The 22,658-nt window shown below is 37.6% G+C and overlaps 1 protein-coding gene across 1 annotated transcript; it reads left to right on the top strand.

The window, feature by feature from the left end:
* The first annotated feature begins 728 nt into the window (after positions 1 to 728).
* On the top strand, positions 729 to 16,302 carry prrc1 (proline-rich coiled-coil 1). The gene is made up of 9 exons (XM_027173639.2): positions 729 to 880; positions 4,744 to 4,856; positions 9,132 to 9,524; positions 9,969 to 10,114; positions 10,507 to 10,609; positions 10,691 to 10,854; positions 11,748 to 11,851; positions 12,844 to 12,946; positions 14,005 to 16,302. Exons 2-9 carry the CDS (start codon positions 4,760 to 4,762, stop codon positions 14,212 to 14,214), a joined length of 1,320 nt encoding a protein of 439 aa, XP_027029440.1. The 5' UTR covers positions 729 to 880; positions 4,744 to 4,759; the 3' UTR covers positions 14,215 to 16,302.
* Positions 16,303 to 22,658: the final 6,356 nt, after the last annotated feature.

Below are 22,658 nucleotides of genomic sequence, written 5' to 3'. Positions count from 1 at the left end.
TTTCACCAGTGGGATCCCGTTGATAATTAGAGCTGTGTATGTCCACCGTTGTTCCCTTCAGATGTCCACAAGCAGTTCCTTTGTCTTGCTGACATTTAGAAACTTATGAATGGCCTGGTACCATTGGGGCAGCCTTTTCTGTGTTACGACACAAAGCACTGTTGCTTGTTGTTCAAGCACAGACTTCAGCAGTGGTATGGTATCTTTTTTATGCTGTTGGAAGCCATTTAAAAGCCATTTTTGACTTTTATAAGATTTTTCTACATATCTACATCTACAATAGAATAATGAAACCTATATAGATAAAACACTTCAATCTTGTAATAAACACTAATTTTGTGAGACCGTCTTGGCTTTTTGATTAAGGTCTGTGGTCCGTATGTTCTTTTTTCTTTCTTTCTTTCTTTCTTTCTTTCTTTCTTTCTTTCTTTCTTTCTTTGATGTAGACAATGGCATTGCTTTTTTATTTAATTATTTACTTAATTATTAAACTATTTTCATACTATTAACATCTAAGCTTTTCATTACCATGAATGGAGTGTGTTTGGCTCTGTAGTGTGTATGAGGCACGTTTATTATTGGCGGTGATTAGTTATGATTTGGTGATTGATTTGTCTGTTCATATGGTTTGTGAATGGTGACTGTTTGTTTTTATTTTCCATATGAATGAATAAATGAATATAAAATTCCGAAATCCAATCACATAACGCGCCGGCCCGTGAGACCCCGCCCACTTCTACTTCAGACGTGGCAATTCCTGACGTCATTCAAACGCGGCCATTTTCGACAGGGCTAATCGAGTTTGACTACCGTTGTGGAGTTGATTGGATGCAATTACAAATTTACACGGACGAATTGCCTAAGAAGACTAAAGTGTCAGGTAAGAGCGTGTCATTGTCTATTTTTAAAAATCGTCACAGCGGTTTTTTTTTTTGTTTGTCCAGGTTGTACTCTTGCTAGCTGGCTAGCTAGCGTCTCTAAGTAACGTAAACTTAGCTCCCAGGCTAAGTAGCAGCACCATCTTCGTTAGTTAGCTAGATGGCTTGCTAAACAGGATAACCGTGCATAACGACAAATAAACTTTCTTGCTTGTCTCTAAACTAAAATGCCACGTTACTTACTTCTCAGATGAAATTTGCACGTCAGAGCGTAATTAGCTGTTCGCTGTGCTATGGCTGTGTTCCAAACGGCTCTCTAGTAGATATAAAGTGCACTAAGTAGGGCACTAAGGCGTTATCTCGCGCTGTAAGCGACGCCTCAATCTAGTGAACATGGAGGTGTTTGAGATTAAGCCCAAGTCTTACTGTTTCTTTTTTTGAGTTCATGTAGAATATTTATAAGTAGTGCACTAGCTAAGTGCAGAGAATTTTAAAGCACTAAATACCTCGTTACGATGGGGTTGTCTTTATTTGAGCTTCACATCGTATTTTGCTTTTTATAGCCTGTAAATCTTTGAATACGTGGCAACAGTCGTATTGCATCTTAAACAAACAGCAACTCAGTCACCGACATGACTTTCTGTTCCTGAAGTAACAACAAAAGATAACGTTCAATTTCGAAGCTGGTGCTGTTTTATCTGTCAATGGGAGGGCAAAAAAATCTGTCTGTGTGTGTGAGTGTCTGTCTGTGTGTGTGTGTGTGAATGTCTGTCTGTCTGTGAGTGTGTGTGTGTCTGTCTGTCTGTGTGTGCGTGTGTGTGTCTGTCTGTCTGTGAGTGTGTGCGTGTGTGTGTCTGTCTGTCTGTGAGTGTGTGCGTGTGTGTGTCTGTCTGTCTGTGAGTGTGTGCGTGTGTGTCTGTCTGTGCGTGTGTGTCTGTCTGTGTGTGTGTGCGTGTGTGTCTGTCTGTGTGTGTGTGTCTGTCTGTGTGTGTCTGTCTGTGTGTGTCTGTCTGTGTGTGTGCGTCAGTCTGTCTGTGTGTGTGTGTGTGTCTGTGTGTGTGTGTGTGTGTGTGTCTGTGTGTGTGTGTGTGTCTGTCTGTGTGTGTGTCTGTCTGTCTGTGTGTGTCTGTCTGTGTGTGTGTGCATGTCTGTCTGTGTGTGTGTGAGTGTTTGTCTGTGTGTGTGAGTGTGTTTGCCCTTCTAGAGAATTACGTCCTTACATCCTGTATTGTTTGTTACTGAAATGTTACTCACTAAAAAGTCCACAAGAGGAAGGTAAACTAGGAGCTTAAATAACTAATACTTTCTACAGTGTTGTCCCTCGATTTAAAATACTCTTAGGTGGTGTTTAAAAGAACAGAAAGTGGAGTGTGTGGTTGTTGACTTATATATTTTGGGTCTGATGGATGTTATAAATACATAAGATTAACATTATTATTGTCATACTGTGTGTCTTGTCACGTACTGTACATTGGCTCAGTTATTCTGGGGTCTATTACTAAGATTATTATTACTACTATTACTGTTTTGCACACTTTTCTGCTGTTTTTGCACATATTGGACAATATCTCAGTCATCTGCTGTTTTTTGCACAACTCCATATATAATCCAAAGGACCTGCTGCTAAGAACCTGCTGCTGTTCATTCTTCATTCTTTTACTGCACAAAATACTGTTTGAACATTCAGTATTTACACCGGTCGGTCGGCGCTGTTTCTGTTACTGTTTATTGTCTTTTGTGTATTGCATTTTTTGTACTTTTTGTATTGTCTTGTAACTTAATGTCTGCACTGTTTTTTGTCCTGCACTGTCTTTTGTCCTGCACTGTCTTGCTTGTCTTGTCCTGCACTGTTTGCACCAGGTTGCACAGTTGCACTTTATGTGGCTAAGACTACTTACATGTCCTTAGCCCTCTCTTTGTTTTATGTAGCACCTTGATCCTGGAGAAACGTTGTCTCATTTCACTGTGTACTGCAACAGCTATATATGGTTGAAATGACAATAAAAAGCTTCTTGACTTGACTTGACTTTGAAGAGGTTAGTAGATAGAACGATACATTTTGGGATAGACAGATAGAGATATAGATGATACATGACGATTCATTTGACAACCCCCCCCCCCTCCCCCCAAATTAATTTGTGTTTAACAGCAAATCCATGTTAACTAATGTCGAATTAACCGAGTGGGAAACTGGAGACATTTTGGACCACACATGAAACATGAACTTTAAATTTATCTTTAAACAGTCACCTGACCCTTTGTTTGCTATCATATGTAACATGCCAACTGAACTTTTAAATAAATATTTACATTATAATTAAACTTTTTTACAAACAATTTGATCTGTATGAAATTAAATTCATTAAACCTAGTGTTTAATTCAACTCCTAAACAAACAACTTATTCAGATTACTCCTAAGATTACTGAAATAAACGTTCCCCTGATTGGGATTTAGTGAAGTTTAGATATAAGTGACTGTCTTCACCTTTCATGAAAGCGTCCATGGAAGCATTGGGATTAAAACGCACTGTGACAGTAAAGATATTGTCCATCTATGTATTTAAAAAATGGCTCACATATGCGAGTCATCTCTCTCTTTGTTCATCTAAAATAAAGCCTCTCTAGAACAATAGCTGTATCTACATCAACATAAAAATCGAGTACCATATCAAAATCAAAACAAATTTTATTTGTCACATACATACAGGATACGATATGCAGTGAAATGCTTCATGCAACTGTCCGGTATAAGAATATAAAAAAGTATGTGTATGGTTTTTACAGATTGTCCTTAAAGTATGAGCCTGAGACTCTCACTAATCAGTGAAGTGCCTAAAAAAGGTTTGAGCTGGCTTAGAAATTGCGCAGACTGTCACCATGTATTACACTGAACAAGTGATTGATATCGATTTGAATTATGTTTATCACTTGGTCAGGGTTTCGAAAATTGAAAGTGCACAGCATAATTCAATTAAACTGTGTTTTATTCCAAGTGGTTTAATGGGCAGCGGAATACATTTTAAAATAGGTAGTCAATAAATACGGATTAACAATGCAGAACAGTTGGCAAATATTATTTAACACATCACTGCAGGAGACACCTCCATGGTATTGTTTTCATACTGCATTGCTCCATTCTTCAGTGGTTGTGCACTGTAGCTGCTTTCTGACCAGAGATGTGATGCGAATGTACACAAGCAACTGCAACACAAACACTGGCGATGGGATGCTCAGTCTGTATTTACATCACCTCTCTCCCTTCTGTGGAGAAAACTAAGTAGTGCCTGAACAAACAAAATCTGAAACTGGGTATAAAATAATGTAATGATTGACTCTCGGTACCCGTACGCTTACAGCCAAGTTTCTCACACAGATTTAGTGCGATTAATGAAGGATAGGGTACGTGGCCACATTAATAGGAATGTCTGTACATGTATGCATTACATGTAGCAATCCTGTTGCTTTTGTTGTTATCCTCCTTTATCCCTAAAGTCCAAAAGCTTTAAGGCATACTTTATTTTAATGGACTTTTTTCTAGTTGATTCATATGAAAAGTTTTTAATTTAAGTGATGCAATATTTAGATTAAAAAAATATATATACATTTTATGTTGTTTTTTTTTTTGTTTAAATTTTTTTTCCATGTCATCGTAGCCGGCATGGCAAGCAAACAAACTTTACTTTAAATAACGGCCTGTTTGAAATGAACTTCTATTGTTCTGTAAATAATACAAAAAAAGCCTGTATAGAAGAACTGATCCCTAGTTGTTGACAGAAGCAAAATACTTTACTCTAGTCTGCTTGTATGATCCATTGTGATGGTGTACTGAAGCCTTTGAATTCATTGTGATTTCTCCTCCCTCAGGCAAGATTAAGGAAAGATGATGGAAGAGAGCGGAATAGAGACCACACCGCCCAGCACTCCTCCACCTCCCTTTAGCACCGCTGTTGCCATCAGTCCACCACCTCTCACCATGGGTAAGACCTGAGCAAAGCTTTTATCACATGAAATAACTTTAATACTTTAAGCTGATCTTTTAAAAAAAAACCTCTGTCCTTTGTTTCTTTTCATATTTAAGTCATAAAGATAGAGCATTCATATTTAATCAGGGATGTTTTGTGGTTCTGCTGCTCAAGAAGTTATTACTCTAGACAGGGACGTCCATTAGGGTTGATTTAATCAGCTATCTGTACTCCATTTGAAGCACAAATAAGACACATTCTGCATGGAAAAAAACAACATTGTGTGTTCTGAACAAAAGTGGCTTACAAGCTTCAAGCTACAGTTTAAGCTAAATGCACTTCTCGTTAAGGAGATGGGACACCAACAAAGGGTGGAGAACTGAACAGTGGCTGATTATAGAGTGTTATAAATTCCCATTATCATTCGTTACCAAACAGCAGGTGTGTTACAACACAGTTGTGTGTAAGGTTTTTTTTCTTTTCAAATTATACACTTGTCTACTTTTTAACTTCCCAGTACTTCTTTTACTCGTTTTGCTAGCTAGTTTGTAATGTGTAATAACACAAGACCTGAAAGATTCAGGGAAAACCACATTTTAGTACTGCTTGTCAATTGGTTTTCTTTGTTTGTGCAGATCTGGCAACCCAGATATCTCATAGCATAATTTCCTCATATATTTTTGTAATACAAGGTACAGTTATAATAATTGCAGAGCTACAATTATACATCGTGATGCAAAAATGCGAAATCAGCGCTCTATTAATTATGCGTCAAATGTAGTTACACTGTTTAAACACCAGAGGTCACAATCCACACAACCCATTAAGTAAAAATATATAGAGAACATGCTGGCCATGTGATCACATTCTTTTGTAGAGAGTAGCATGCGTGAAGTGACCAGTGGTGCAAGATCACAATGATTGACGTACCTTTTGTTTACATGGATACACAGCTATACAGTAACAGTAAAAGAGCTCTTTTGTCATCTGCACTTCCGGCGGAGGAGGCCACCACTCTTTGCATTTTAGCCGACTTTGGAGGTTTATTTCCACAGGCAGTTAATATGACGCTTCAGGAGATCATTACAGTTCACTTTGTGATCATTTTCCATGGGGCAGGTTTTTAAATGTAGTTATTTATTTTTACAATATGGTGAAACTGTTGTACATTTTGTTTATAGAATTGAACATCTGTGTGCTGCATTTTTTGAAAGGATTTTCAGCATTTAAGTATTTAGTTTTATAGAGACAAAAATACACATTGTTTTTCCTTGTTGATGATTCACAAATAAAAACAAAGCTTAATTTTTCTTCTTGAACATTTTGTCCAGATTTTTCAGAGAATCTAATTGAACTGAATCCTGAAGCCAGTATCAGGACCTGTGTGTATTGTTACACCCAAAATCATAAATAAATAGAAAGCCTGAGAGTAAACAGGACTCGGCAGCAATTCTTCCCAATGTTCCATAATGGCAGTATTTTTTCGAAGCTTATTCTGTATACAGAAGTCTTTTCATTAATGCCTATTAATAATGAAATGCCTAATGATCTAGATGATTGTTTACTGGTTTTTGACACAAGTCTGTATTTAATAAGAGCTTCATTTATTAACACATTATCTCCTTTACTGAACATGTAATTCCTCATTAGTCTTCAGCTTTCCAACATTTCACAGCAGTTTTTTTTTTCTGCTCGCTCTTAAGTCTGCTCCCTCAGGAAACTTAGTGCCTGTGGAACCGTTTGAGATGTTGATATATTGATTTATTTTTATGAATTGTCTTTTTATACAGTCAGTCTGGAAGCGATGGAGTGATTTCTGCAACAGACACTTGCTTTTGAAGCTAAATAAGTAGCTAAGAGCTTATCAGCTTTGTAAGATTTCTCACTGCCAATTCACCCATTATGACTAATGCTGTATTTTAGATGAAAGCTATGCTTTAGGATAAAAAGTTTAAGGTAAATGTTTTTTCGGTGACTTAACTAAACGAAATGTTTCCCTTTATATATAGTCACCTATTTAACCAGGTTAGTTTACAAGAGGAGTATTATGCAGAAATGTACATGATCATGTTCGGTGCTAGCTGCTACTAGAATGTTTGTATTCAGCCACAAGAGCTTCAGTGAGTATTATTGGGTGCTGTAATGTTCCAGTTCATCCCAAAGGTGTTGCTGATCTTGCATAAGGATGGGGTTGAAGTCAGGGCTCTGTGTAGGCCACCTGAGTTTTTCCATAACAGTCTTGGGAAGCCATGTCTTCATGGACTACACTTTGTGCATTGTCATGCTTGAACAGGTGTGATCAGCTTCGATCCAGTGAAAAAAAATTGCATTGCTACAGAATACAAAGGCATTCTACACACTCGTGTCCAACATTTTAGGGGAAAAAACACATATAGGTATAAAGGTAAAGCGTCCACAAACATTTGACCATATAGTTTAACTCCGCTTTTTTACAGGGGTGTTAGAAATGACTTGTGCATCAGGACTAAAGAAGCCTTGTGAGTGTGCAGCCAGATATAAAAATGTCAGAATCTGAATATACATTATTTTGGAAATCCTCCATGTTCTCTTGCCATTTTTATTTAGGCCCTAACCAGCTACCAAACCATTAATAAGCTGTTAATAATAATCTTGCATTTGTCAAATAGGCACGATTCAGGATTTCAAGAGCTTCTTCACTCTCATATTCTCAGTATTTATTTTATAAACTTGTCAAAATGTACTGTAATAATACAAGATCGTTTGGATTTAAAATGTTTTTAGTGAACTATATTCAATGTCTGGACTACATTGTACCTCGCTTTGCTTTGGATATAATCATTAGCTACTATAAAAGTAAAAGGTAATGAATTCCTGTAGAGTGCTGTTATCTGTGAGTGATTAATGGATGTCCAGCTGCTGCAGGAGTCCTGGAGAGCAGCATATCACACTAATGTAAGCAGAAGAGCTGCAGTGTTTGTCTGGAGGCTCCTCAAGGAAATTAATTAGTTAACTAACTTTGAAGAGACCTTTATAGTAGCTATAAGTGGTTATATTTGTAGCTTTGGGCAAAATATTTTCAGCTGGTGTCAAAGCTTTGTGATGCACTCGCTCAGTCATCTCAGTGCCCGTAATGCCCATCAGTGAGGCTTGGAATCATTTCACCAGACTTTAGAGGATTCTATGACAAAATGGCTACCTAATGTCATTTTTCAGTGGTTATCTATAATAATAATAATAATAATAATAATAATAATAATAATAATAATAATATAAAGCACAGAAAGATCTCTTGGTTCTTGTCAGAGGCAGGTAATTATTATTATTATTATTATTATTATTATTATTATTGCTATTATTATTTACATGCTCATCATGCATATTAAAATGACTCTGATCACAAATCTGGATTTTTGTCCTTTGCTTTCATCTGTTTTATGCTATTTTCATATCAGCTTTTTGATTAAAGAACCGAGAAAAGCGGATAAAAGCAGAAAGAAACAGAAAGTAAATAAAACAAGGCCATGCTGCAGCAATGGGTTCAGTCTAATATCAGTCAGCTCCCTACCTCACTTATTTATACACAAAGGGTATAAAAACACTTGTCGATCTCTGCTCATTTACATGGACACTCCCACAATTGACCATATGGTATCTAGACATCCTTTCAGGAGGTAGATTTTAAAATTAATCTTATATTAGGCAATACTGATTAAATGTGTTAAAATTGACTATTAATGTTAAACGTTTAACAGCTCCATCCTGCAGGTCAGCTGTATCTGAACCTTTGGGATTAGTTTAACTGATTTTTTTTTAGCACTTGAACTGCTATGAGATTGAGTGCAAGCCAGTGATTGAGCAATGTTCCTGTTTCTATGTTTTTATTGCTCATTTGTTTAATAGAATTTGGATAGATGAGGTTGGTGATGGTGATGGTTTTTGGTAAACACTCGATGATTAGGAAATTCCCACTATATTCCCAATTTACTTTCAAAGCTACTTGTGGCCACATGCAGTGAGCTGAAAGCACTAGGACTGATGCCTGTATTTGCACCCTTGTTTTCCTACCCAACATGGCCCAGAACTTTGGTAAACATTTATGGTTTGCAGGGTATGTGGGGCTGACAAACCACTCTTGTGAATAAATATATGTGCCATTTTAAGCAAACATTTGGTTTGTTTTCATAATGATCACACATCCTTGTGTATTTTGCTTGATAATAGAAATCGACTGCAAGAGATTATCTGTTGTGTTCTTCCACCAATGCAGATATTTGTATTATTGCAATTAAACACTTTTTCTCTTTTTAGGTCTTTCTAATCCAGTGAGCCTTCCTGGCACCACAGGCATCTCTAGCTTTGCCCCTGAGGGCTTCTCCACACCAGCACCCCCTACAGCCATGACCTCCACCCTGCCACCCAATCAGTCTTCCCCTGCTCCTCCATTTTCCCTCAGCCCCATGAAGCCGCTGTCTACAGCCTCTCAAGGTTTTGCCCCTCCCCTGGCTGGGACTGTGGCTTACAGCGGTCCACATGTCCATACTGCTCCACCTCCTTCATGTCCGGTGATGTCTGCTCCGCCAGTGGGTCCACCCACTACCGGTTTCAGCCCTCATGCAGCATATGACATTACGCGCGGACACGCCGGCCGTACTCCACAGACTCCACTGATGCCCAGCTTCTCCAGTGGGCCACCCATGCCAGGTTTGTATGTTACTACTGAGTGAACTAGTGACCTTACACACTTGTAATAGAATATGGTATAAACTTAAATATCCTGTAATAGAATTTCTGTCTACATGCAGGTAACTGAAAACCAACACAGAGGTTTAGCATTTGTAGTTAAATCAGAGGATCAGGAGCTATTCATTTTATGTTTTCCAAGTCGGTTGGAAATGAGGTTCTAAGTGAAATGAAGCTTACGTATTTCAGCTAAGTGTAAACATCACATTTGAGTCGCATTAATGTGCCAACTGCCCCTGCTTTCTGACATTCACACTATCTTCTATGTTGTGTAAGGGCAGCTTGGAACACCTCAGTAGAATAGCTGTCAGAAAAATATATAAAATATTTACCAATGTCAAAAGTGATTTAAGAGCCTTCTGTATTTCTTCATTAAAGTTTATCAGTGTTGTTTTTTGTCTTTAGGTGTGGTCACAAACCCAATGATGCAACAGCCAGTGATGTCTGGGGGTTTAGGGGTTGTCTCACCGATTACTTTCCCAGAGGATCATGATGATCCTATAGCTATACAGAACAGCACCTCTGGAGGTGGAATATGGGGTTTCATCAAGGTAATCGGCCACAATACAAACCCTCCTGTCACTAAAATTGAGAATTCATTATTAAATTCTATCAACACTATAAGATGAACCATTTTCTTTGTCATCTGGATTTGAGAGACCTTCACCTGCTTGATAGCTTTTTTCTTTTCTTTTAAACCACAAGATTGCTGAACAGTCCACTTCCCTTTGAAGGGAAGTGTGGCTTTTATCCCAGTTTATCTGGGTAGGGGAGCAGCACTGAGAGTTAAACCCTCAGTGGCTGACTGTGTTTCCTGTCTGGGAATTGAACCCAGGCTGCAACAGGATCCTGCTGCTGGACCACACTGGAAAAAAAGATTTAAGATCCCGTTTTTATCTTCCAAATGGGAATTTTGCCCTCTCACATATATGATTGTTTTCAGGGTGTGGCAGGTAATCCTATGGTGAAGACGGTCCTGGACAAAACCAAGCACTCTGTGGAGTCCATGATCACCACATTAGACCCAGGAATGGCTCCATACATTAGTAAGTACAACTCATTTTTTTTAGAATCCACATTTTTTGCTTGGTAACACAAAATCCGTTGAACTTTACTGCATGTGACAGAATCAGGAGGTGATCTGGACATTGTGGTGACCTCTGATAAGGAGGTGAAGGTAGGAGCAGTGCGGGATGCCTTCCAGGAAGTGTTCGGCATGGCCATGGTGACTGGGGAAGCAAGCCAATCAAACATTGCGCCTCAGCCACTGGGATACGCAGCAGGAGTCAAGGTGAGACGCTCTCGTATTTGTCGTTGCTCTGTTCTAATCTTAAGGGACTTTACCTCCTTTCTGGTCAGGCTTGTCTTCTCCTGTATTAGAACCATGAAAATTCCTCAAGGTTTTGGTCAGAGACCTTCAACACAATGCAGGTTTTGAAATGTAATTTAAATTAAGCCTGTGAATGATCATCTACACATGATGAATGATCGTAAAATCTTTCTGTATTCTGCCCCTATCATTACTAGCAAGCTGATGTTCCTCAATATTGTACTGAATTTAACATTGCACTTATTCATCCTGGCTTTCCTTAATTACATCAAAGTATTGCATTCCTTGTTTCCTTTGCTCTCGCGTCACCTTTAACATGAACGTCTGAATCCCGAAGCCTGCTGCATGACACACGAGTCAAAATGCAGTTTTAAGTAATATGGTCAAATGGTTTTCACCAGGAAGATTAATATGCATTCACGGAGAGCAGGTGATCTTCTCAGAGTCAGGAACATGCAAGTGACGAAATCGATCCAGTGCAAAGCTCTCATCGCTCTCTAACGACATCGCAATTTCAACTACATCAACAAAACTTGAACATATCAGGAGAGAATAAATGTGTTAGTCAGACTTGACAATATCACATAGGAATTTGCAGACATTTTAGCAAGAGGCTACATCAGAAAGCTACATTAGAAGCTTTGCTGGTGGTCTTAATCTGTATTGATACACTGTAACATGGGACTGGGCAAACACACTGGAGCATTCTTGCCCTTGCGGCTAGTTTTGCATCTGTTCACCCATGTTAACATAGATGTGGCATTTCTTGATGTGTCCTTATAACTGGTAAAAATGATAAAATGGGTAAAATATTTTCTGTAGTCTTATAAATGTGTGTTACTTCACCTTTGCAGGGGGCTCAGGAGCGCATTGACAGTCTACGCCGTACCGCAGTAATCCACGAGAAACAGCCTGTGGTCTCTGTGGAGAACTTTATAGCAGAGCTCTTCCCAGACAAGTGAGCAGAAAACAACCCATCCTTTTCACACCACTGCATGTCCAGGGTCTACTTCTTTCTTTTTTCTCTACATCTGTCCTTTAGTTTGACTTTGGACCTCCTGTTGTTATTGTAGCATGCACTGTAATTTCGTCCAGTTACCCTGCGTGAAGCGGCCTCTCAAGGTGACAATTTATAAGCCAAATTAGCTGTCATCCTTGCCGAAAGCGAATTTATCACTGATGCTGCTTACAAAGACATTTATAAATTCAGAGGAGTCAATTCTTTAATTATTTAAAAAAAAATCACTTGTCTCAAAGCCTCGGTTTAAATGACACCTTTTGTATCCTGTCCAAGAATGTGATGGCATGCTCAGCTGGTGAGCGCGGTGAAAAAGTTGTATTGAGAGTAGCTGCTGTCGTTCTCATGCGTATAGAGAATGCTAATGTCCAGATTAAATCTGTGGGTGGCATTAAAAAGGAAACGCTGTAAGTAAGGCCAGGATGAGATGCCCTGAGCTGGCCTCTTTTTGTCATCTACATAGATTGATCATGAACATTTAGACAAGACTGATTTGCGGAAAGCTGAGAACACCGTTAATGTTTCTCAGGGTCCAGGTATTGCTGTAGTGTAATGGCAAATACCACATTCAGGGGCTTCTCCCAAATTATTTTAAATTAAAGGATGACAACAAACCATCACCTTTGTCTTCTGTGTTTACATTTACGGCATCTGGCAAAGGCCTTATTCATACTTATTTATATAATTTATACAGCTCAGCAATTGAGGGTTAAGGGCTCTATCAGGAGCCCAGCAGTGGTAGTTTAGTGGCATTGGGATTCAATCTCACGACCTTCCAATCTGTCCAACACCTTAATCACTAGGCTACCACATCACATCGTTCTGTGTTATGGTTATAGTCTGTGTCTCAGGTGATTCATCATCTTTCTCCTTTGGTATTACTTCCTGCTTGCTTTTGCCCATTTTATTTTAATTGTTCTTCTCTTCTCTAGGTGGTTTGACATTGGCTGTCTGATTCTGGATGATCCTGGCAATGGCATCCGCATCGAAACTTTCACACAGACAACCCCTGTAGCTCTGGAACATGTACAACAGGTACGCAGCATTATTTATGCAACCAGCATCCTTTGACAACAACACCCTCTGCCTCACAGCTCTCTGATGCACTATAAACACCTAGATGTAAATATAGCAGGCTTGTGATGTTCCCACAGCTGTGTTCTTGACAGCCACAGCCAAGCCTTAGTAATTGGAACGGTGTCATTCATTTGAAGTGCTGTGTAACTTTGTTATGCATCCTGGTAGAAAATCCACCTGTCACACTGTCAACTGGTACAGCTATTAAAAAATGCTCAGTCATGTCAAGCTTTCAAATCTCCTTCAGAGGAGTGCTAGTAAATCTTAATACTAGACTAACGGAGCTCTGACTGCATGCTACATAGTTTGTGTGTGTGTATATAAACATATACTGCTGTTCCTAAAAAAAAAAAAGGGTGTATGAGCAGACAGGCACATAAAGATGTTAAAAAAAAATAAATCATGTTAACAAACTGAATGCTATCCCAATCAGTTTGTTGTCATATAATAACTGTCAGAATGTCCATCCTGGTCCTGGTGTTTCATCATTACACATTTTGGAATAATCAAACTTGTACTAGAAATCTGTGGTTATACTTGGAGATGCATGTAAAGGAGATATTACATAGAAATGACATTACAGAGTCTCCGCATTATACATTACTGTCTTATTCTTAAGGATGTTACAGAAATTCTCCTGACAGAAAGACTGAAGATTCAATAATATTCACCAGTAACATGATAAAAAGGATTAACTGTAGAGAAATGTCAGAATATAGAAAATAGACTTACTAATAGACTTAGTAACATGTTTAAGCCCACAGAAATTTTTGTCTATGTATATTTGTCTATTGTCTATTTGTCTATTGTATATTTTCTCCTTTCTTACTTATGGGTCGTTCAGTTGGTTCACTATATGAATAAATAATGTATTCCCCAAGTATAAAAGATATAAGATTAGATATTAGACTTTTTTTTTTTTTTTGCCTGTTTTCAGCCCTTCTGTGCTCAATTTCTAGCGACTAGCTCTATGGTGGTAAAGTTCTCTCATCACTCTGTTCACTGTTCCCCTGCAGGCTCAGTCTCTCACCCCTCCAGATTACAGTCTGCGCTGGTCTGGGCTGCTCGTGACCGTAGGCGAGGTGCTAGAGAGGAACTTTCCCAACATTAGCCGCACAGACTGGCACCTGGCCTTCACCGGCATGTCCCGCAGGCAGATGATCTATAGCGCTGCCAAAGCTCTGGCTGGAACATACAAAATGCAGCTGCCCCCCAGGACGATATAAGAACTTCTAAACACCCACTGTACTCTCAGTAAACCGACACTGCCTGTCAGGAAATGGCGTTTTTTTTTTTTTTTTTTTTTTTTTAAATGCCCCAGTATAAAAAAAAATAATTGATGCATTGGATGTTTCAGATTATAAAAAAATTTGTCAACGTTCACTAAGAATTCTGATTAGGATTGGTCTATCTTTAATACGCATGCATAAAAGCAGGTTACTTGTGATACATTGGTGAAAAAAAGACTTGTATATGTGCTAGAATTTTTTTTTAACTTGACGTGTGTCAAATGCAGTCTAGGTTATCACTGAGATTAATGTGGAAATGGAGCATGGTGGAAACCATGCTGAGGTCAACAGTGTGGTAGATGATAGTAAATTACATTGACCCCCTGATGTGACATTAGATTGCAAATACCAGATACTGGTACCAGTTTCTCAGAATCAGAATGATCTTTATTGCCAGGTATGTTTTCACATACGAGGAATTTGTCTTAGTACAGAAGCTCCACAGTGTAACAGAATAACATTGACAATAACACACACATAATATAGACAGTTTGTATGTGCAAATTGAAATCTAAATAAGTAAGTATGTGTTTTAAGTAAATAATGTAAGGATTCTCGATACCTGAGCAAGTAAATGTTTGTTGCTTTTGAAATATTCAGGAACGAACAAATTACTAATCCAACAAGGACTGAGGGAATTGATCCTGATCTGATCAGCAGACTGTAGCTTTTGTTAGCGATGATCAGATTAGATTATCCATCTATTCATTCGTTACTAATCGTATCAATTATTTTCATACAACATTGCCTTATACAAATAAAACTTTTTATCAAGCCAATCAGCATCAAAACATCATAACCTATTTCCCAGCCAAAAAAAAAGTAATCAAAAAGGGCTTGGAGTATGGAAAACACCTGATGATTTTTTCTTTCTTTTTCTTTCTTTTTCCTAACAGTTGTTTTTAGTCATGTGCCATGATATTTTTTATACTTTGCTTTGGTTCATACAGATTCAGACCTACATGCATATAGTCACTGCATTTTGCCAATAGTTCCTATATTCTATCCACAGTTTCCCCATGAGTCGAGTACTAGCTACTCTTATGAAAAACTGTCTCAATGTTCTTTAGCATTTGTAGAAGTTTGTACGGAGTCTTTCATACAGTCCGTCCAACTTGAATGAATCGATTGAACTCAGGATTGTATTTAACCCATTTTAAGGCACAAATTGTGTAATATATATAGAGAGAGATATTCTGCTACCAAAGGACTTTGCTTCAGCGCAAGTGCTTTTAAACAGAAAAGAATTTCACATTTCTTATAGAACATTTGCCTGATTTGCTGCTTAAAGATTTTTACATTTCATTTTTGTTTTTGTAATTTCATTTGTAAAAGACTAAATAAGAACACTTTATTCTAGCCTGATGGCTGTTAATATAACTTTTGTGTGCTTTAAATACTCAACTTTTAAAGTAGTCCATATAATGCATCTAAAAGTTTAAACTAAAAGGATGATCACTTTGCTGTGGAATAATAGAATATTCGACATCGATGACATTCATGTTTTTTCAGGTGGGGGGAAAAAAAACGGGGTTCATTTCTAGTGTCTATTAGCTGAAGTAAAAGAACCAAATTTGTTTTTAAATCATTTTAAACATGAAGTTTGTACAGAATTGTGAAGAGTGTCCTTGTTCATTATTCAGTTTACTGTTACAGTTTGAAGATTTGAAACCACTCAGAGTGATACAGAAGCCTGGGGAAATCTAAAAGTCTCTGTGTATGACCTCTGACAATTTTCATTCTTTTTTAATTAGTATTTTTATTAAAGATGTGTAGTTGTGTACTAATCTCGATCGATCCCCAGATGACTAAGATATTGAGTATACGATGTTTAATGTGAGAACATGAAGAGATCTAAGCATGTAATGAAATGGAAGAACAGATACTGCCTTCAACAAAAAATGTCATGTTTTGTTTTATTGTTAAGACAGCAACACCTATGGATGCATATCTTTGGACCTCCGTTAATTGTATTTCCTAAACATTTCTTTTGTCTGCAGAGGAGTAAAGACTTTTCAGAAAACATGCTTTATGTGGTTACTTTTACTTTATTGGATGTTATAGTTGTAAAGGTTACTTCTTCCAGTTCAGTGAAAGTGTTAGAGTTTCACATGTTTCAGTTCAGTCACTTTGCGATATCTTTTTTCACAGTATGTAAGGTGTAATGTTGGCGCTGGCTGAACAAATATGGATTTCCAAGACAGACTTAGGTTTAATACTCTAGAGAGAAGCTCTGATGCGTAGCAGATTTGTCTGAGCCAGTCTAACATGTTCACCTTCATGGTTTTGACCCAATCCAGTACAGCTTTGGCATACACATTGTTGTAGTTGTCTTGGAAGCTGACCTCCACCCCATTCTCAAGTCTTGCAGACTGGAACCAGTTTCCACCTAGGATTGACCTGTATTTTATTCTTATCTTATGAGTTTATAACAGATAACAGATGCTACCACCACCATGCTTTACTGTGGGCCTGGTGTTTCATTTTGAAGGATAGCCTTTTTTTTGGTCTCCTTAAATCAGAAAATCTTTTTCTATATTTGCGGAGTAACTAGCATACATTTTGTTGAACTCCTGGCATTTATTTTTGAACTTTATTTTTAAAATTATGCCTCTCACAGATCTCATTGTTGTGGGCTGTAGAGTTTATGGGCTCCTTCTGCACAGCCACCATTCTGAGTTACTTGACTTATCAATATTAAGTGGATAATATGTGTAAAGTCATGGCCTATAACTCATGTTCCTATGTGAAAATGTTCAAGGGATAAATGCTTATTCAAGGCATGTTATACAGACCTACCACAACACACAAGACTCTTAACCTCTACCATTTCCTTTTTAACACCTAATCTCATGTGAACTGTAAAAGCCAGAAAGAACCAAGCCTGATAATTGCTTACAGGCTGAAAAATATCCAGATTTTTTTTTTAAAAACCTGCTTCTGACAGGAACCAAGAGATTTTTCTGTGCTTTGTATAATAATAATAATAATAATAATAATAATAGTAATAATAATAGTAATAGTAATAATAATTACTATTACTATTATTATGAGAGACTATAAGAGCCCAGCAACTGCACCCTTATACTTATTTCTGACAGTTTTTTTTCTCCTGAAACCGAAAGCCTTTAAACCCCATTGTTTTCAACATTGTAATTTTTTTACCATATCTGATGTCTTCCTCTTTGAGACTTTAATGTTGTTATGCTTTGCTTCGCAAGGAATCTTTCAGATGTGCTACAGGCTGTGACTAAAATGGTCTGCAGTGCAATAAAAATCTAAATTGGTACGGTTTTTGTCAAGTGTAGAGATCTAATAGTCTCACTATATACACTGAGAATTGCTCTGATGATGCTTAAGAAAAACCAAATCACTTGGAGTCATTACTTGAGTGACATTTCTAATCATAGTTCTTGCTACTCTTAAAGCCTCAGGGGTAATGTAGATAATGAATGATGTTTAATTCCTCAAACCGTTCACTCGATTTAGGTCAATGTTCTAAATGGGACACTCCATGAGAGGTTTTTTGTTCCCAAGTCGCTGCTGTTTTTATATGGTTTGAAATGCAAAGGTCACTTCATTTTTCTTGCAGATGAGCTACAGGTTTTAGTTTAGCTCTGTAATTTGTAACTAAATGTTTACTGTACAGCTGCCATCACCTCCTGACAGTAGAAACATTTATTCATTTGAATGATGTTTTTATTCAAAATGACTTATAGTGACAGCAAATAATGATGAAATGCAATCAAATCTAATTTCAAAATTCCAATTGAACAAGTGTATTTACAAATGTATACAAACACTGGTACAAATAGGAGAAGTACACACTATTAGATTGTTCACAAAGCTTGCCACGATTTTCCAAAGCATTGGGAGAAGAATCCCCTTGGACTCTTCTCAAGCAGGAGGTTTTTAATTTCATGCGAGTATGAGCAGGCAATCAGATATGAAGCTCACAGGACAAACAGACCTGCATTCATTCATTTACTATTTTCAATTAGCTTTATTATATTTTGTGAAATTGAAGAAAAAAGTTCATTAGAAAATAATGCAAGAAGAAATAACTGCACAAGATGAAATAAAAAATAAAACGCAGTCCCTGTGCACATCTCTATATAGACGTCCGATTCCGACATTTCTTATCGAGTGTACGGATTATTTAAATGTGTATATATTTTGGTCATTACAGTTTTATATCATTTTATTCCTGCACTTTTCATTCACAGACCACATGAAGACTGATATCACTGTCTAGTTGTTTTGGAGGCACTGAGGTTTGGATTAAAGCCGTTAAATCCAAGGTATGAGTGATGTAGCTGAGGTTTTTGAGGCAGACAGTTGTTCACCCACCATGCTGACATTTCTAGCTCATTTTCCCTCACTGTGTTTTCAGAGGCATTATGGGTTAATATTAATTCCAAAAAAAAAAAAAACAAAGAAAAGAAAAGAAAGCCTTTCTGCTTTACTGTATGTGAGGATCGTTTTTCATTTTGATTTGGACCCAGATACAGAAGCACTGCTTTACAACTCCGTAACAGTCAAACTCTACCTGGAATATGTAGTAGCTCGAAGCCCTAGCCACTAAGCCACTCCATAGGTATCTCACTTTTTTGACACCAGTTACTGTTTAGGTCGCATTAAACAAAATGTCTATAGGTTTTTATTTAATGCATGGAATTTTACGTGTGCACTTTTAGTGTTGTCTTTGTACTTTTAGTTTAATCTATAATCAGCTCTGCACTTCCTTTAAAACATACTCAAGGCTTTATAGTCGTGTTTCTAGTAAGTATTCACCTTGATCCACTAAGGAACAAATGATTAATCCAGGATGAGGATGGCTGCATATCCCTCACACTTTTTTAATGAGGGATTTAAAATATCCATTCCCTTAAAACCTTCGTAAAAATCCATCCAATTATTTACGCCTTTCCATAAATCTGTCTCAAAGGACTTTAGAAAGTTAGCTGCTCAGAGGAGCTGAATGGTCTTCAGTTTAGCCAACTCAGCTTTTACATTTAATTGATACCCCTTTATATATAGATTTTTAAAAAAAAATGAAACAGTTTTATTTGGGGTGATTCTGCAGGTCCTGTCTGGACTTTATTAATCTGGGGTCTTTTACAAATTAAATTGATCACCATGCATCATTTTATAAATATCTGCCAATATCCTACCAAGCAGCTGTATAAACGCAAATGGAGGTCCTGTCCTTTGTTCACTTGTTATATTCACTGTGACCTTTTTTCCTCATGGAATGTCCAAGAAAACGGAGAATTAAAGCATGAATATGTGCACACCTTCAGGCAACTCATGACGTGGCCTATACTCAGTCAGTACATATATACAGAATAATATAAAGAGGCAGGTAATATGATTATAGAGTAGTAGCTACAGCACCATTACTTTTTTAAAAGAAATGTCAGAAAAGATACACAGATGATCTTAACTTATGGGAATAGTCTCTGGACATTAAGGAAGAAATTGGGCATTCTGGGAGGTCAGACACAACAGCATGAAGGTAGGAAGTGAGCAGAGATAAGCTAGTGCACTGTAAAGATGCAGTAGAAAAATAAACTGATGAAGCTAAGGGTATTTGAAAATATATAGCTATTTAGATGTACGGTGGTAGTTCTGTGGAAATAGTGTGGAGAATATTGACTCTGAATCTTTCCCCATGAGAAATCTCGACACTTTCCTCATTACATTTCAAAATAAGTTCCTCTGGTCCATCTGTACTATTTTTGGAAATGATAAGATGACTTTTTTTTTTGAAGCAAGAGCGCTTCAAGCAGCTGATGAAAATTCATAACAAAAAATTCTAAACTGTAATACATGTGACAAGGTAAACTGAACATATGTACAGTATTTATAAATCTATTTCAACATGATACGTATTATTGGCTGACTGTACACTTAAATACAAATAATTCTAAGCACAAATATCTGCCTGTCGTTAGCTGCATTCTGGATTTATCTAGTCTAACATCACAGCTATGCTAGATATGGGCACTGTTAACATAAAATGAGCAGATTGCTGTATTGTCAGAGGTCTTGCTGCTAATATTGATGAAATTGTGGTTTAGCTGGTTGCATTTTTTTTTTGGACATTTCCTTTTAGACTGCTGCTACAAACACTTGTACCTATCCACATGGACTGTGCTGCACTGTCAGTTATTGTACTCTACTGTCTTGTGCTGTTTGCACGTTTCTACACATAAAATGTATGTAGTACTGTGTAAGTCTGGGTAGTCTACCTAGTTCTATGTTGTTTCCTGTAGCGCTGTGGTCATGAAGAAACATTGTTTTATTTCACTTTGTACTGTACCGGCTGTATATGCTTGAAGTGACAATAAAAGTTTCTTGACTCTAGACTTGAATCTCAGCTAGTTTTTGCAGGTTTGTCCACATCCCTTGTTGAAATGCAGCCAGAGACCAAAAATCTGTGTAATTTCTTTATGTTTGTATTTTTACTTGTACTTTTCAATTAAATGCATTCAACGCTTGTACTTTTTAACTATATCTAAAAGTTAAAAGTGCTTGAGTAAAACATTTGAAGCATTTTGGGCTTTTTTTTTTGCACTGTTTGCACTATAAAGAAATTCTGTACTTCTGCCACATCTGGAAATCACAGAATTCAAAGCCTTTCAAGTTTATGAAAGCTAAATGAAGTTTAGTGAGCATTAAGGACTTTTCAACTCGATGTTCCTGAAACATAATGGAATGGAGCACAGATATACCAAATGACTAAGCAACAATGGAACGAGTTCTCGCCCAGAGGCTCGATTTATGAATGTGCATCACTTCCAACAATATAAAAACTTATTTTTTAAAAGAAACTAAGGCAGAGATTAAATGAGGTGCTAAACAGAATGTTAGGATTGACAGACATGAGAAGAAAAAACTGCCCATTCCAAGGGCAAACTTCAGCATTAAAATCAATTAATATGGCATCATCGGTTGGCTCGGTATCACAGTATGTATAATTGCCACCTCACTGCTTTCTGCTTACCGGGTTGATCCTGAGTTGAGGTCACTCTCTGTGTAGAGTTTTGTATGTTCTCCCTGTGTTTCTCGTGTGGGCTTCATCCAGGATTTCACTTTACATGCCTATTGGTGGATTAACTACACTAAGCTGCTCTTATGCATTAGCATGTCTATATACGGTGCTCTGTGATAGACTAGTGTCCCATTCAAAGTGTATTCCCATGACCTGTCATAGCCCATAGCATGTTAAAGCATTACTGAAAATAGATCAATGAATGTGTGTGTGTGTGTGTGTGTGTGTGTGTGTGTGTGTGTGTGTGTGTGTGTGTGTGTGTGTGTGTGTGTGTGATTATATCTTATCCTATCCTCTCCATGGAATTTCTGCACGAGTTCTTGTTTATAATGCATGGCAATTCTTCCTGCCCAGTACTTTACCTGTTCCCATAACTTTCCACAGTAAATGAAAAAATGACAGAATCGACAACCTTCATTTTTATCCAGCAGACGAAATGTACTAGAATAGCATGTATCGTATGCTAACAATGTGCCTAAAGGCAAAAATACATAGGAACAGTTATTCTTCTTTAAATGAAGAGTCTATTTAAGAGCCTGGCTTAGATCACAGCCACATATTCTCAAATACGTGTCTTCTATACTGCAGGAAATGAGACCTCAAGGGTATTATTGAAAGACTTGTGGCTGGCAGATGGAGTTTGCCTCATATTCACCTGTCTGTCACTGAAATCACTAAAGTGTGAGCTGTGCGAATCGACTGACTAAAAGAGAAGCTCGGGCTCCAGGTGAGACTGAAAGAACAAGCCACTTTCAGCCTCTTTCACTCAACTCAGTGAAGGTCAAACTGAAAACTGCCCCTGAATTTTCTATTGCTATTTTATTCTGACATCTCATTTCCTTTCCTGTCTTGCTCACAGATAAATAGTTCTTGCCACACAGGAATAGTGCTGGTGCTCGTTAGAAACGAGCACCAGCACTTGTTAGATTTTTTTTTAAATAACTGGAGAATATGAATGAATCTATACTTTAAATGCTAGAAATGTGACACGATGAATAATGTAGATTAGAGCTGTAAGGCAGCTAGTAACAAATTACATCATGTGCTAATGTTAGTAGTTATTGGCATGTAAATTATTACTTAAATTACATGTTGTGATAGCTTAGTTGTTTGCACATTTGCCTCACACCTCCGGGGTTGGGGGTTTGATGCTCTCACCGTGTTTTGGAGGTTTTTCCCTCAGTCCAGAGACAAGCTTTGTAGGCTTTATATGCATCTCTACATTGTCTGAAATGTGTGTGATTGTGCCGTGTGATGGATTCTAACCATGTGCCCTGACTGCCTTGGGATAGACTCCAGGTCCCCCAGTGACCCTGTGTAGGAT

Source organism: Tachysurus fulvidraco, chromosome 20 (genome assembly GCF_022655615.1).
Source record: "Tachysurus fulvidraco isolate hzauxx_2018 chromosome 20, HZAU_PFXX_2.0, whole genome shotgun sequence".
Lineage (NCBI taxonomy): Eukaryota > Metazoa > Chordata > Actinopteri > Siluriformes > Bagridae > Tachysurus > Tachysurus fulvidraco.
This window is presented reverse-complemented; position numbering and strand designations above follow the sequence as displayed.